The sequence below is a fragment of the Convolutriloba macropyga genome, chromosome 14 (assembly GCF_964194025.1).
Source record: "Convolutriloba macropyga chromosome 14, txConMacr16.3, whole genome shotgun sequence".
In the NCBI taxonomy this organism is placed as follows: Eukaryota; Metazoa; Xenacoelomorpha; order Acoela; family Convolutidae; genus Convolutriloba; species Convolutriloba macropyga.
Genome location: NC_134481.1, coordinates 35,651,628 through 35,668,137, shown reverse-complemented (window position 1 = coordinate 35,668,137; position 16,510 = coordinate 35,651,628). Strand labels below are relative to the sequence as shown.

The 16,510-nt window shown below is 37.4% G+C and overlaps 3 protein-coding genes across 4 annotated transcripts in view; all 3 read right to left on the bottom strand.

Annotated features, from left to right (window-relative positions):
* LOC142353246 (uncharacterized) overlaps positions 1–16,510 on the bottom strand; it is a 534,761-nt gene that overhangs the window by 26,475 nt on the left and 491,776 nt on the right. The window lies entirely within an intron of this gene.
* The window catches only part of LOC142353211 (serine/threonine-protein phosphatase 4 regulatory subunit 3-like), an 84,364-nt gene that overhangs the window by 15,856 nt on the left and 51,998 nt on the right, over positions 1–16,510 (bottom strand). The window contains exons 1-2 of one of the 2 annotated variants that reach the window (XM_075405440.1): positions 7,235–7,609; positions 235–588 (exon numbers count right to left, since the gene is read on the bottom strand). The exons of the other annotated variant lie outside the window; for it this stretch is intronic. Coding sequence (XP_075261555.1) covers positions 235–588; positions 7,235–7,511 — 631 coding nt within the window. The 5' untranslated portion in view covers positions 7,512–7,609. Of the gene's footprint in view, positions 1–234; positions 589–7,234; positions 7,610–16,510 lie in introns of those variants that run through there. 2 annotated transcript variants of the gene reach the window in all.
* LOC142352800 (PCI domain-containing protein 2-like) lies at positions 8,144–12,014 on the bottom strand. Its single transcript, XM_075404916.1, has 4 exons — positions 11,751–12,014; positions 11,220–11,336; positions 10,417–10,643; positions 8,144–8,880 (listed from the first exon to the last, which is right to left on the bottom strand). The coding sequence occupies exons 1-4, from the start codon at positions 12,008–12,010 to the stop codon at positions 8,270–8,272; spliced, it is 1,215 nt and encodes a 404-aa protein (XP_075261031.1). The 5' UTR covers positions 12,011–12,014; the 3' UTR covers positions 8,144–8,269.

The following is a 16,510-nucleotide window of genomic DNA, read 5'->3' as shown; positions in this document are numbered from 1 at the left end:
TCACCATTTCAGCCATCAAATAGTAAACTTGAAGGTCTTTTGTATGTGAAATGAATCTCATGACGAAGCTAATGAATTTATACAGCTGATTTTATGATTGCATTGATTTTACAGTCAATGATACTCACGAAGTGTCTGTCGTTTTGAATGAAGATAAACAAAATCTCCATCTTTTGAAATCAAAAACTCTTTAAAAACATGACGATAAGTTGATGAACACGTGGTGATAATTACCTTTAATTTCTTCAAAGCTGAGAGCGAGATCTCCCTCTGTCTCGGAGTTCCACACAATGAGCGTGTCCTGCTGTTTCTGATACATGGTGTCTGGTTGTATGCGCGACTGGAGCAGAATGACACTGGGGTCAGCCTCACTCTTCATTATGATCATCATCTCTTTACTATTGCTGTTACTACCACCACTAGTGCTACTACTACTACTGCTGCTGGTGCTGCCAGTTGTTTCAGTAGCTGCTGAGACAGCTGAGGAGGCAACAATTCCACTCACTGCTGTCGGTGGCTGGGAACCACTTTCCGCGACATCTGCCGTCTTCGAGGACGAGGATGAGGATGTCACTGACCCTGATTCTCCTTTAAAAAAATACTCGCCCTTAGTAATCATGCAATTCAGTTACTTAACTGCCGTCAAAGACAGATTCAGATTAACGACCATATTTTCCAAAGACTACAAAACAAACTCAATTGACAACCAGTGCGCTAAAATGGTTCTGAAAATAATTCAAAAAGGTCAATATTGCAAGGAATCGCATTTTCATCGATTGAACTCAAAACTGCTAATTTGATGGCCACTTGATGAAAACAAGAAGAAGTAAAGTTGGACCGTTATTCTCAATATAATCTGCATGACGATACCAGCTGATCATCGATAATTTAACAACAGCTAGTTTATTTCTATTTAGTCTGCTTAATTATAAGACGAACGATTATTTTTATACTTGCAAAGACAGGATGGCTTGGAAGCCATATGAGATTGATCCCAAATTCAAATTTCAGAAATCAAAGTCATTCGTTTTACAATGTCCTAAAAGGTTCTCATTTGGGGTATCCCCTATCTACAACTTCAATCCTCAATTATATCACACATCTGAATTCTACATTTAAAGAGTGCAGATGTATATGTTTAGAAAGGCAATTCATGTAAGGTATTGACCTGAAAACTTCTAACAAAGAGAGAAAGCAATGATGTGCGCAAACATTCGGGCAATGAGTGAAAAGGTCAGAAAAACTGCTGTTTGAATTCTTGAGTCGAGAGCACAAATTAACACAAGAATATAAAGAATGATGCAGAACGAACGTCAAAAACAGCACAGTCCTGAATCATAATCCAAGAATAAGTACAAGCATATCCGTCAGATTGCCGGAAAATAGCCGCCGTTGATTCCCATTATCAAGATTGGGAGTGAAAGAAGAGAAAAAACTAATAAAAAATGATTTTTGTACAAACAATTTTAAAGTGCCAACTATTTTGATGTCATTTTGGAGCTGAACATACTACCGTTTCGTAGTGACACGACACAAGGGCTAGTATGAATACCGATAAGCATTAGAGATGGCAACTAAGAAAGTTCGAGTAACCGGCATCTAAAATTGGGCTTTATGTGTTTATACCGTTTCTATTTATGATTTCGTTTTTTGATACTGACTCTGCTCATTTTGAATAGCTTTGCTGAGCAACTGCTGTCTACAAAAAAAACTTTTAGCAGAATGAGGGAATAGATTTCTAAAAAAAATCAGATGAATAAAATTAAAACATAGCTGGCAGATTGCCAGAAAAAAGACGCAATAGATTCGTAGAACTGCAGTCTCAAAAAACAGTAAAAAAAAAGACAGACCAAAAAAATTTGTCTTTTCATTGAAGGTTGATATAATATATTTTGATTAAAAATCTTCATTTACTTTATTTTTTTACGAAACACAAGGCATATTATCACCGGTGACTTGTAAGAGAGCCGAAAAGAGCCGATTGAAAGGAGAAAATTAATGAAATTATTTGTCAGATAAATTTTGTAGCCAATTAAGTTGCTTTCTGAAATAAGAGTACCAAATTCTCAACCAATCATAACTGAGTACTTGAGAACTTAAACTTTATTATTTTCTAGTAAAATAAACTGAAAGAATTAATAAATAATTCTCTTCAAACTATCGCGGGTCAGGGCCACGCCTCAGTGGCTTATGGGACTTGAAGGATAACGTGCACATATGCCGACGTTTAAGAGGGCCGAAACTGGAACTGACTTTAAAAGTGCCGAAACTCCAATACCAATTAATTATTAATTAAATGCTAGCCGAATTTATTTTCAAAGCAAATAGTGCACGCTGATCAGTAGTTCGGTTGTGACAGATTTACCTCAAGTCCCGTGGGGGCCTCTGAGGCATGACCATGTTCTGCAATTAATATTGTTTGCTTTAAATTTTTCTCGCCCCAATTATCGTGTCCTACTAAATAAACATAGCTGGAAGATTGCCAGAACATAGCCGCAATAGCTTCGTAGATCTGTAGTCTGAAAAAACAGTAAAGAAGACAGACCGAAAAAATCATCTTTTCATTGAAGGCTGATATGTTAAATTTTGATTTAAAAAATCTGTATAAGTTTTTGCTGCCTCTATTAACTGCTCTCAAATAACCTTCATTTAGAGTGACCAACACCAATTTGACCTTATATCTTTGAAAGAAAGTAAATCAACGTCAATTTCAAAGTGAGGAAGTCATTTTGAGAGTGTGGTAAGTCAAGTGTGACCAAAATTTAATCACGCGGATGAACAAAAATTTTGCTCCACTAAGAGCGAAAAAAGACGTCACACACGCACTTCAGTTGAAATTGCATGAACGAATGAACAAAAAGCAGATTTGAAGTGGTTGTGACGTCATATGGTCGTAACAAAATTCGCGACGACGAAATAAAAAAAAAACCAAGAGAAGGCCAATAATAGCCCCCAGTTAAAATCAATGTCAAAAAGCCGCATATGAACAAAAAACCACTAGCGAAAAATGGAAATTTGGTTCAAACCCAAAAAACACCAGGCCTAAAATGAACTATGAATGGATTGGGAAAACCATTTAGAAAACAATCCGATCAAAAAAAAACAGTTAAAATCAAAGTGAAATCGCCGCACGTGAACAAATAACCAGCGAGAAAGCAAAATTTTGTTCAGACACCGTTTTCTCAAATTTTGTTCAGACACCGTTGAAACAATTTCACTCCGCAAAATCACTCGGTTTTTCGCTCAAGTTCCTGTTTCGGCGTGACCAAAATCACTACTCCAATTTGACTTCACAAATAATGAAAATGTGTGAACAAATCTTAAAAGACATTGCCCCAAAACAACTCAAATTCATTGAATGGTAATAAAAATAGGAGCGCAATAATAACCGGCTGAGAAGCTGAGGCGGCAATAAAAAAACTAAACTAAAAAAAGAGACCACGAGCACTTTCTTATTTGTCATCACATTGCTGCACGTCAACTAAAAAAACAACCTTCTATCGTCATAATCCCTTTAAATTAATTTCTATTCGAAAAACATTTAAAAGTGACCAGATCTTTAAAAAAGAGCACACGCTCAGCTCAAATTCTTTCAATTGTAAACATACCCGGCAGATTGCCGGAAAAAAGCTGCCGTTGATTCCAATAAGCATGATTGGGATTGAAAGAATAGAAGATATTGAAAAAAAAAGATTTTTGTACAAAAACATTTTTTAAGTCCGATTTATTTTGATGGCATTTCGTAGTTGAACATACTTCTGTTTCCTAGAGAGAGGCTACAGGGGCTACTATCAATACCAATAAGCATACGAGATGGTAACTAAGACTTATAGGAACGACGTTCAAATAGCGGGCATCTAAAATTGGGCTTTATGGGTTTATCCCGTTTCTATTTCTGACTTCATTTTTTTTATTCAGACTCTGTTCATTTTGAATTAATTTGCTGAACAACTGATGTTCAAATTCACTTTTAGCAGAATGAGAGAAGAGAGAAACTAGCCTAGAGAAGTCAAAAAGATTTCACGCAAAATGTCGAAAAAGCGGCAAAACGGTAAAGCGAAAAAAAGTTTGGCGAAGTAAAAAAAATACGAGCGCAATAATAGCCGGCTGAGAAGATGAGGGCGGCTATTAAAAAGCAACCAATTTTAAAATTTGGCATAAACATTAGGTTAAAATTTATTCAGATTAAACAAAGTTCAGGTGGAAATTTGACATGACACGTTTAATCCTATTGGTACTAAAGGGCGGCAAACCAGGAAATCCTCCTCACAGGTCACCTCCGTTCCTCAATATAAAACATTTATTGATCAAAAATAGAAACCTTCACAAAACAATTATCATTCTTAAAACACCGGCTATATTCTTTCAATTTTTACTGACACTTTTCCCTAAAAGAAGATCAGCTGAACCGCGGAAGAGAACATTCGAACATACTTTCAAAATTTGCGATAAAGTGGAAGCTAAAAATGAAACTTAAATGTTGCCAAAAGGTTAGGAATAACGGAATAACGTTGGGCGAATTTCTCTCAAACTACTGGCCACAGAACGGCTTTTTCAGTAGCTAACTCGAAGTAAAATTAGTAGGTAGGCAAAATTAAGCTTAAATAGGAGGTGGTAAAAAGGGAGTCGAAAAAGAGGTGCGTTGCGTGGAGTGGACGGGTCGCATGGGGGCGTCCGGGGCCGATTGTGGGGAGGCGTGGGTCTAATCACCCCTAAGATCATGTTTTAATGTTTTCTTAGCAGCTTGGTGATTAATCCACTTAGAGACAAGTAAACCTCTCAGAGAATTGCTCACTAATTTAAAACCTTTTCCTGTTTTTGAGGATGAAAAGTCAGATGGTGAGACTAGAAAATCAGATGGTAGGTCAATAGTATGGAAGTCATGAAAACCGCTAACTATGAACTGACACCATTGATTAGATAAGTCTCATTAGCAACCAAAAAGACCTCTCATTAATGATACGAGGTGATAGTATATTCACTAATATTTTATGACTACTAAGTGTCTAGTCAAAAAACTATAGCCGCCCATTGATGAATTCAAGTAATTGCAAATAGGCACAATTAGAGCACATGTATCACTTTAATAGCACTCAAGAGAAAAAACACATAAAACAGAAGTCAAACTGACGCACGTGACAATTGCCTCTGAGAAACTGAAAATTTGTTCAAACACCAATTTCTCACTTCACTTTAAATCGACTTTGAAAAAACATCACGCCTCAGACCTACTCAAATTTTAGCTTCTTTTACTACTTCAGCGTGACTAAAAAAGCCACTCTATTTTGACTAAAAATGCGACTCTAATTTGACTTCTCATTGACGTGAAAAAGCCGAAAAAGAAGTGAACAGAATTGAAAAAAAGACAGCACACCAATTCAATCCAAATAATTGGGATTTTAAAAAACCAAGAGAACCTAAGATATCGCTTCGCTGCTATTTATAAGTTTCAAACTTCGTTTGAGAGTAATTAAAAATGAGTTTTTTTTAGGATGGTCAAGTTGATTCAGAATTGAGCGTGCAACTGCGAAAAAGGAACCACACATGTAAGTTACTGATTTATTGCAATAGACTACCAAAACGAATAAGTGAAGATCAAATCAGCCACAATTTGTAAATCGTTTTTTGAACTTAAGATTGTGCATTAAGATACCACGCATGATGGCCCATGAGACGCCCTGAAGTCGCATGATGGCCCATGAGACGCAAAAAGAATTTTCAATTTTTTGTTGTCCAAGACTGAAGGTTGAAATCCAAAATTAAATACCAAACTACCAAGTATTGGCAATTTTCGTCGCTGGTTCGATTGGGACCTGTCATCACTTTCAAAAAGCAATCATTCACATGAACAATCGAATAACGCCAAACGAATTGCTCTGAAACAACTGGTTTTGGTTGTTGTAGCTAACTTAAGCTTAGGCAGTCTAACCAGACTGTTAGAGCGGAGGAGGGCATGAGGCAACGATGGGTAAGTGTTATTGACAAAATTTGCCTTCATTTACTTTAACTTTTTGCGGAACAAGGCATATTATCACCGGTGACTTGTAAGAAAGCCGAAAGAGCCAAAAAATTTAATAAAATTATTTGTCAGATAAATTTTGCAGCCAAATAAGTTGCCTTCTGAAATGAGACCACCAAATTCTCAACCAATCATAACTGAGTATTTGAGAACTTAAACTTTATTATTTTCTAGTAAAATAAACTGAAAGAATTAATAAATAATTATCTTGAAACTATCGCGGGTCAGGGCCACGCCTCAGTGGCTTATGGGACTTGAAGGATAACGTGCACATATGCCGACGTTTAAGAGGGCCGAAACTGGAACTGATTTTAAAAGTGCCGAAACTGCCAATACAAATTAATTATTAATTAAATGCTAACGGAATTATTTTCAACGCAAATAGTGCACGCTGATCAGTAGTTCGGTAGTGATAGATTCATATCAAGTCCCACGGGCCTCTGAGGCATGACCATGGTCCGCAATTATTATTGTTTGCTTTAAATTTTTCTCGCTCCAATTATCTTGTCCTACTAAATAAAATCCAAAATCTCACCTCTTCATTGTTATTGGTTCAGCATTTTTGCCCTCAGTGCAGTTGAAGTGATCTCATCGGTTCAAAAATTTATCGGTAGAAAAAACGAATAATTTTTCGGCACTCTTATAATAGGCACTTTCATACGTCCGCATTGTTGTACGTCACCGACTTGATATGAAACTATCACAACCGAACTTGAGACCAATAAGCACAATTAAATGCTTTTCTTGGTAATCAACTAACATTTTATGGTAATTAGAGGCAAGTTTTTGTTTTCGGCTCTTTTTAAATTAATTTTGTTTTCGGCTTTCTTTATACTCGGCTCTTTATATAGCGTACGCTCTCTTGCACGTAACCATTATCACCACTAGCTCCAATTACATCCAAAAATTCTAGATACAATAAATGAAACGGTAACATATAGATAGCAAGATTTTCAATTATTTGCTAAATAATCTCAAAACTGCTAAACCTGTTGATAAATTAATGCAGTATTGCAAGTGCAAATTTTCCGCAAACTACCATGCCGCTATCTTCAATTTGACATAAGTCAACCTGATCTAAGAGAATGAATTCCACTTTGCTTTAAAATCGAATTGAAAAACTCAAAAGAGCTGCAAAATATTTGTTGCTCGCTCAAAAAGATGTTCCAACATTTCTTTTCATGAAAATTTTGGAACGGAAAAATGCTACTGTACCTGGACATTTGTCTCGCTCAATTCCTTCCACAGTGAATGCCGATAATGAATCTGTCGATGTTCCTGGAGCATTTTCGTCATCAATTTCGGTGGTAGATGTCGGTTTGGGATCTATTTTCGCTTCTGGTACATCGTCAGTTGTACTCTGGCTGGTGGTGGTTGTAGTGCTGGACGTGACCGGATCCAGGGATGACTTGGGAGCCACGCTAACGTATCCCTTCCCCTTATCGTCCCACTGTCGATTCTCATTGAGAACGTACAACTTGACCCGAATCATCTCTTCTCCCTCGACACTAGAATCTCGTTTGATCGTCAGTTTTAATTCACACTGTTCCACTCACTTCTAATATATTGAGCCAAAATCATCTATATAGTACATCTGAAATACCACAAGGAAACTTGGTTACCTCTGAAAAAGCATTTACATATGTCATGGATTAACGTGAGATGTTTCTGATCTGATCAGAATGTAGTCTCATCGCACGTAATGTGACAGTAATACCATCAATGCAAGTCCAAATATCTGTTGTTCTTCCCACTACATCAGCCAAGAAGAACAATTTACAGAACTCCGGAAGTAGCTACTCGCTGATTAGGGTGAAGAGGAAGGGAGGGAGACGGGAAAGTAGGAGGAGGGAGGGTGACTCAGCGGGGGGGGGGGGGGTAATACTGTTATGATTAAGACCCGTCCTTCACGCCATGAATTGATGTCTATTCAAGAGTTCCGGGTAATCACATCCAGACAAGTAAAGCCTTAAGAAAACTGCTCGGCCAGTTGATGCGATCGGGCTTTACCAGTTTATTCCGTTTCTCAAGAGAAAAGTCTCGAATTTAGTCGCTGAGACGACAAGGAAGCCGTACGAAAACAAATAATAACTAATACAAACTTTTAGAGCCATTGAAAACTAATCATTTTTGACAATAAATTATGCAACACATCAAATACAATATATAAACCGAACAGAATACAACTACAACATCACATCAAAAAGAAGATTTTATTGTCAGTTTACCTGTTGCAGTTGAAGAACAAGTTTAAATGACACTTGAGATAGGTGGGAAAGGATTCTGTTTACTGATCACAACTTTCATATGTTGGTGTGAAATATATCCCTTCACATAACCAAGGTATATCAAATTAGCTATTATAAACTCAACCTCATTTATATCCAAATGCGTTTCGCCCATGTAATGCAATATTTCCATAAAAGCTTTAATATCAATCTGATGAGAATTGACAATACGCGCAATGCGTCTGAACAAATTCCGATACACAATATTCTTAAGTCGCTCCAAAATCAGCAAAATTCCAGTCTTGATGAAGAAGTTCTCGCATCTAGCCATGGCTCTGTTGTACAGCCGAACGTCTCCGTTCCGCAGGGATTTGGCGATATCTTGGAACTGGAACAGGGCGAATTTATGGATTAGTCCATGGGAAGGTAGCTTGGCTAGGAGCATTTTGACAGGAATCAGGTAGATGAGAATAAGTCTCAAATTGCGTCTAGACCCAGGGTAGCAGTTGTGGAAGGCGTACAATAGAGACTGTTCGGCAGCTCTGTAATCGTTTTCGAACATTTCCAGACGACCCACAAAGTATTTGTATGCAACCAATTGAGCCTTTGTGTACTCTTCCTTAATATTGCATCCTGAAATGTACAATGAAATAATAAAAATAACCGATTGCGGTCGGGCGAATAGCTCCCAAACGACCGGCTTCAGTAGAAGCCACCTAGGGCTTAGGGATGCTAGCATTAGGGGTGGGTGCGCGGAGTCCGAGTCTGGGGTCAAGCTTTGGTGGTGCGGTGGGGGTTTGGAAGGCGACTGTTAGTGCTAGTAACGCTCTAAGAGAGCTGCTCAGCCACTAAATCAATCAGGGCTTTACCTGCTTATCCCGTTTTTGAGGCGGAAAAGTTAAAAGCGTCAGACGAAAAATCGGTCAAGAGAACAATCCCATACGACCACAGATTTTTAATAAGTATGACATGATTTTCTCACAAGTAACCTACAAGCCTTTTCCCTCCCTCAATGACGCCATGCCTCGACCTATCCAAAATCACGCCTCAAACTTGATTTCTAACCCCGAAAATCGTCAAAAGAAAAGTCAAAAAGAAACTACGCATAATACAATTCAACTTCTCTGAAATTTAAAAACATTGTAGCTAGATTGCCAAATTAAACTGGCACGCCGTGTCATTTAGAAAACAGAACATAGCCGGCAAATTGCCGGAAAAATAGACGCTGGTGGCCTTCCATGGAATTGAAAGAACTAAAGAAATAAGATAGACAGATTGACCACCAATCCTTTAATCGATCACTTGACTTTTTAGGTTAAATTCAGACTGTCATTTTTATGAGACACATAAGGCTCTATAAGGAAAAAAACCCTAACAGAGCTATTTCAAAATTCATATTCGAAATCACAAACTCAAGACTCTGATACTCAAGAACTAGGTTTGGCGTATACGTTTGGCACTACTTAGATGCACACTATTTATCTTTAACTAGTAATTAAAACTTCAAGTTCATTAAGTGAGTTCAGAAGTCAATTTTTGAGTGAGGAAAGTCCCGCAATTGACTTAAAAGCAGAGCAAATGACGTCACGCACACAATTTTTAACTGCAAAACAGTAAAATCACTGAAATTCAAAAAGCCAATGATAGCAGGAATCATTGCAGACGATAAATTGCAAACCATGATGTCCCCAATAAGAGCCGCTATCGCTACGCGGCTATTAAAATAACTTATTCAGTTGTGCTCAGGCGAATGTTTCTAAACTGATTTTAAAAATTCAAACATTTAAAAATATTGAAAAATTCAGTTACAAGTTGTATTTTGGTCGCGATGTTTTATGACAATAGCCGTCAAAATATGGAAGCCTTTTACAGAGCTTGGAGGGAGGGTAAGTGGGGGAAGGAGGTAAGTGGAAGGTGGTTAAACTTTAAGAACCGCCCTGCACACCATGAACTTATGTCTCGGTGAATTGCATATTTAGAGGCAAGCGAGACGTAAGGCACTAAGAGTACGAAAAATCAGATAGTCAGATTGAAAATCAAACGATCAGACAAAAAGTTGTTGGAACAAAATTGCATGAGAAAGACCTACAGGATTAATATGGCTAATCCTATTGCGTACAAACTTCTTTTGAGAGCAATTAATAAGCAATGGAGAATTGACTTGAGTACCTTCAATGGCCCTTATAAGTGGCTTGCACAACTTGACATTGTTCATTTTGAAGTATATCTTGAAGAGTTGGTTGACTACGTGCAGCATTCCCCATCGCTTGCTTCTCTCGATGTCAGTGCGCGTGTCTGAGGCACAGATGCGGAAGCAGGCCATGATTGCATCTGCACATTGCATCAAGATCTCATCCGTCTTTGCCTCATTACTCTTGTGCATCTGGCGGGCAGCTCTTAACACACTCAAGTCATTACTTTGCATAATTTAACACGTAAAAACAACACAACTTACTTGATAAGTTTTTACATTGAGTAGTATTTAACAATAATTAGACCAAATAGGTTTGATAATCGCCGCTTTCGCACAGCTAGTGTTACAAAAAGTTACGCAATGTGAAATGTCTTTTCTCAGTACAGCCTGGTTATAAATAACAAATTCAACTTGGTTGCTCAGTTAACGAAATGACAAATGACATTTGCAAAGCACACATTTAAATAAGCGACCACAAGAGGACCTGATTAATCGCTTATATGACTGATGAAGTCATTGAGAAAATATGACATTCGCCAAGAACTGCTTAGAGGATCGAGATATAAGAATTTGGAAAGGGTTTCTTCAGACACAAAAAAACCTTGCTTGCTTGAAACACGCCTTTGACCAGTTTTAAAATCTGACACTGAAAATAAAAAAAATGCGCACAGTCGAATCTGGTTCTGCAGCAAGTGTGTTTCACAAGCACGAATGTGTCTCAAGTGATGGAAACGCACCAGCAAACATCAACTCCTACAAAAATGTTAACTTTTAGTACCGAAGTGAAAGATGTCTGGCATCGATGATGAGCTCAACCATGAGAGGCAGGGACCAGTTGTCCTCCTTCTGGTTGTTCTGGAAGTCTTTGCTGAAGGCCTGAAGACACGCCAAGTGACTGAAACACAAACAACCAACGTCCACAACCAATGTTTACTCCTGAATAATGTCTAAACATTACTCAAAGTTAATCAGTTGTTCTTTCACAATCATTTCGAGTTTTGTTTTCAATTGAAATATGGTGACCGGGACGATCATACACAGCAGGCTCAAATAGTTGCCCTCTAAACCAGAGTCGTATAATCGCCTATAACAACAATAATTGATTTTGTAAAATTATATGCCCACTAGTCTGGGAGCGATGAAGGCGGGGACGATAGATCCGATGATACATGTATAAAAAACATGAGACTATTATTTATAAAAATAAAAAAAACACGCCAGGGGTTGTTCAAACAGGCTGCAAAATGTAAAACAAATGTGTTGAGAAGTGGAAATAGAAAAAGAGTGGACCAGACTGATGTAGACTAACTTGGCCCAGCACTCGGCAAAGTTCTCCCTGTGAATGAAGTAGATGGCCTTCAGGTGCGAAATGATCATTTCATCATAAGGGGAAGCGAGAGGAGGCTTGAATTGGGTCACTTTAGCCTCTGGTGTGTCCATCCTCAGCTTGGGGTTCATAATGTGTCTGTCTCTGAATGAGAACAAAGTGGCACATGTGTCTCCTGTTTCGAAGGAGAGACATTGTCTCAGCTGAGCTAGGTACTGGAACGCACTGATATATGGATTCATTGCAAAACTAAAACAAAGTGGAATAAACATAACCGACTACCACTGGAAGAACTGCTTTCGAACGACAGGCCAGGTTTTTGCATTGCTTTTAGCAAGCGCAAGCGCTGGGAGGGTGGCATCCGCACTCACATGTAAGGGACGGGGGGGGGGGGGGGTCTTAACCAAAAATCTTAACCAAATTGCCCTTCACATGAAATCCTCTTCCTCAGAACCTTCGCTAAACCACGTGATTCAATGTCCTGAGCTGAATCTAAATTGGTATGTTAGACCTTTTCTTGGACAGAAAATTTCCAATTTCAAAAACAAACCGACTAACGTCACACGAATTGCTCTCGGTCGAATCGTGAGGCAAAGAATTTAGAAGGGGTCAAAATTTATATTTCTAAATTTTTCATGGTGCAACCTTTTTATGGAACAAAGACATAATAACTTCGAAGTGTCAACTTTTATGGTGAAAAAAATCTGCCTAAAAGGGGTTCGCGGATCAGTGTCAAGTACATAAACATCTCCGTTACACGCGCTATGTACGGTCATCAACCTCGATCGGTTTTCAATTTAGCAACAGAATTAAATCCTGAAAGCGCGCAACTCAAATCGCTCAAGAAGTCAAGTCACTCCAGTAAAGAAATGGAAAGAATATTCGAGAACGGTCAAGCAAACTTTTAATTTGCTTCAAACTTCGTTTACGAGCAATTATTATGAGCGAGAAAAGAGGATTATATATGCATTGTACATACATCCATTATACAAGCGGTGAAATAGAAAGAATTTTCTAGAAGGGAACAGTCGACCACAGAGAAATTTCCTTTTGTTAAATTGTGAGATGTTATTTTTTGATTACGGATCTGTATAAGTTATTGCTGCTTCAATTAGCTGCTCTTCAATAACCTTCATTTAGAGTGGCAAGCACTGACCTGACCTTATCTCTTTTTGAATGTCCAAAGAAAAGCCAGTTTCAGAGTCAGGAGGTCATTTTTGAGAGCGGGTAAGTCACGCGTGACCAAAGACTTAATCACGCAAATGAACAAAAAAACTTGCTTGCTCCAATAAGAGTCAAAATGACCACGCATGCGATTCAGTCGAAATTGCATGAAAGAAAGAAAAAGCAGATTTGAAGTGATTATGGCGTGATATCGTCCTATTCCATAGAAGGCCAATAATAGCCCCAGCTATCACTGTGCGGCTAATAAAAAGAAAACAAGGTTATAAATGCGATTGTACAAACACTCAATTTTGGATATTTCCGCTGTCTAAGATTTGATAAAACAGATAAAAGTTTACAGCTTTTAATAGATACTAGATATTTATGCCAGCACAATGTCAACCTTCATATGCTTAGCACAGTTTTCTGGAAGAACCCAGCATAAAAAATCAGCAATTACATTTTTAATAATTTCAAGCGAAAATGGTCGAAGATAAAAGCCCACTTATCGATATCAACTTAGAGCAAAAAACAAAATTTCAAACTTGTCCCGATATAAATTCATCCAATCAATGACTTGAAAAAGGTCGACAGTGGTTCTTTATTGAAATTGGGTCACAATCAGTCATTGAAGAAGCTGCCAATATGTATGCTCGAAAAGATACTTATCAATTGGTTTCTCCAAAACAAATTAAGTGAACTTTTTGAAGAAATTTAATGTGATTTTGGCTCAATAATTCATTGAAAAAAATCTGCCGAGTGAGGTGTTCAAGACCGCCAGCTCAGTGTGCTGCACATTTACTACTACGCAACACGACTACTAGGAATCAATTTCGCAATGCACGCAAATAAAATCACTCAAAAATCAAACAGCTGAGCGTGAAAAGTCACCCGAAAAGTGAAATCAAAAGAATTTTCTGGAAGAAAACAGTCAAGCACAAGATTTTCATTAAAAAATATGTATTAAACCTCGTTCGAGAGCAATTTAAATTAAACAAAGCTGGTGGATTGCCAGAAAATAGCCGCAATAGCTTCGTAGATCTGCAGTCTCAAAAAGATAGTAAAAGAAACATACCAAAGAGAAATTTCTTTTTGTTAAATTGTGAGATGTTATTTTTTGATTACGGATCTGTATAAGCTGTTGCTGCTTCTATTAGCTGCTCTCCAAAAACCATCTAGACTGGCAAGCACTGACCTGACCTTATCTCTTTTTGAATGTCCAAAGAAAAGTCAGTTTCAGAGTCAGGAGGTCATTTTTGAGAGCGGGTAAGTCACGCGTGACCAAAAACTTAGTCACGCAAATGAACAAAAAAAAATCGCTACAAAAATATTCCAAATGACGTCACGCATGCGATTCAGTTGAAATTGCATGAAAAAAGAGAAAGCACATTTGAAGTGATTATGACGTCATATCGTCCTAATATATAGAAGGCCAATAATAGCACCAGCTATCGCTGTGCGGCTAATAAAAAGAAAACAGGGTTATAAATGCATTGTACAAACACCCAATTTTGGAAATTTCCGCAGTCTAAGACTGGATAAAAGATAAAAGTTTAGAGCTTTTAATAGATACTAGATATTTATGCGAGCACAATGTCAATCTTCATATGCTTAGCACAGTTTTCTGGAGGAACCCACCATAAAAAATCAGCAATTACATTTTTAATAATTTCAAGCGAAAATGGTCGAAGATAAAAGACCATTTATGGATATCAACTCAGAGCAAAAAACAAAATTTTAAACTTGTTCCGAATTTATCCAATCAATGACTTGAAAAAGGTCGACAAATGATTTTTAATGAAATTGGGCCACAATCAGTCATTGAAGAAGCTGTCAATATGTATGCTCGAAAAAAAACATATCACATGATTTCTCCAAAACAAATTAAGTGAACTTTTTGAAGAAATTTAATGTGATTTTGGCTCAATATATCATTGAAAAAATCCTGCCGAGTGAGGTGTTCAAGCCCGACAGATCAGTGTGCAGCACATTTACTACTACGCTACACGGCTACTAGGAATCAATTTCGCAATGCACGCAAATAAAATCACTCAAAAATCAAAAAGCCGAGCTTGAAAAGTCACCCGAAAAGTGAAATCAAAAGAATTTTCTGAAAGAAAACAGTCAAGCACAAGATTTTCATTAAAAAATATGTACTAAACCTCGTTCGAGAGGAATTTAAATTAAACAAAGCTGGTGGATTGCCAGAAAATAGCCGCAATAGCTTCGTAGATCTGCAGTCTCAAAAAGATAGTAAAAGAAACATACCAAAGAGAAATTTCTTTTTGTTAAATTGTGAGATGTTATTTTTTGATTACGGATCTGTATAAGCTGTTGCTGCTTCTATTAGCTGCTCTCCAAAAACCTTCATTTAGAGTGGCAAGCACTGACCTGACCTTATCTCTTTTTGAATGTCCAAAGAAAAGTCAGTTTGAGAGTCAGGAGGTCATTTTTGAGAGCGGGTAAGTCACGCGTGACCAAAAACTTAGTCACGCAAATGAACAAAAAAAATCGCTACAAAAATATTCCAAATGACGTCACGCATGCGATTCAGTTGAAATTGCATGAAAAAAGAGAAAGCACATTTGAAGTGATTATGACGTCATATCGTCCTAATATATAGAAGGCCAATAATAGCACCAGCTATCGCTGTGCGGCTAATAAAAAGAAAACAGGGTTATAAATGCATTCTACAAACACCCAATTTTGGAAATTTCCGCTGTTTAAGACTGGATAAAAGATAAAAGATTAGAGCTTTTAATAGATACTAGATATTTATGCCAGCACAATGTCAATCTTCATATGCTTAGCACAGTTTTCTGGAAGAACCCAGCATAAAAAATCAGCAATTACATTTTTAATAATTTCAAGCGAAAATGGTCGAAGATAAAAGCCCACTTATCGATATCAACTTAGAGCAAAAAACAAAATTTCAAACTTGTTCCGATATAAATTCATCCAATCAATGACTTGAAAAAGGTTGCCAGTGGATTTTTAATGAAATTGGGCCACAATCAATCATTGAAGAAGCTGTCAATATGTATGCTCGAAAAAATACATATCACATGGTTTCTCTAAAACAAATTAAATGAACTTTTTGAAGAAATTTAATGTGATTTTGGCTCAATAAATCATTGAAGAAATCCTGCCTATTGAGGAGTTCAAGACCGCCAGCTTAGTGTGCTGCACTTTAACTACAAAACTACACGGCTCCTACGAATCAATTTCTCAATGCTCCCAAATGAAATCACTCAAAAATCAAACAGCTGAGCGTGAAAAGTCACCCGAAAAGGGAAACCAAAATTTTTTCTGGAAGAAAACAGTGAAGCAAAAAGTTTTCATAAAAATATGTATGCAACCTCATTCGAGAGCAGTTAAAAAACATAGCTGGCGGATTGCCAGAAAATAGCCGCAATAGCTTCGTAGATCTGCAGTCTCAAAAAGATAGTAAAAGAAACACACCAAAGAGAAATTTCTTTTTGTTAAATTGTGAGATGTTATTTTTTGATTACGGATCTGTATAAGCTGTTGCTGCTTCTATTAGCTGCTCTCCAAAAACCTTCATTTAGAGTGGCAAG

Coding starts and splice junctions, on each gene's coding strand:
- LOC142352800 (XM_075404916.1), bottom strand. CDS start 12,010: ATGAATCCATATATCAGTGCGTTCCAGTACCTAGCTCAGCTGAGACAA. Junction 10,644..11,219: donor GCCAGACATCTTTCACTTCG/GTACTAAAAGTT, acceptor GAGTGTGTTAAG/AGCTGCCCGCCAGATGCACA. Junction 8,881..10,416: donor ACTTATAAGGGCCATTGAAG/GTACTCAAGTCA, acceptor TGTACATTTCAG/GATGCAATATTAAGGAAGAG.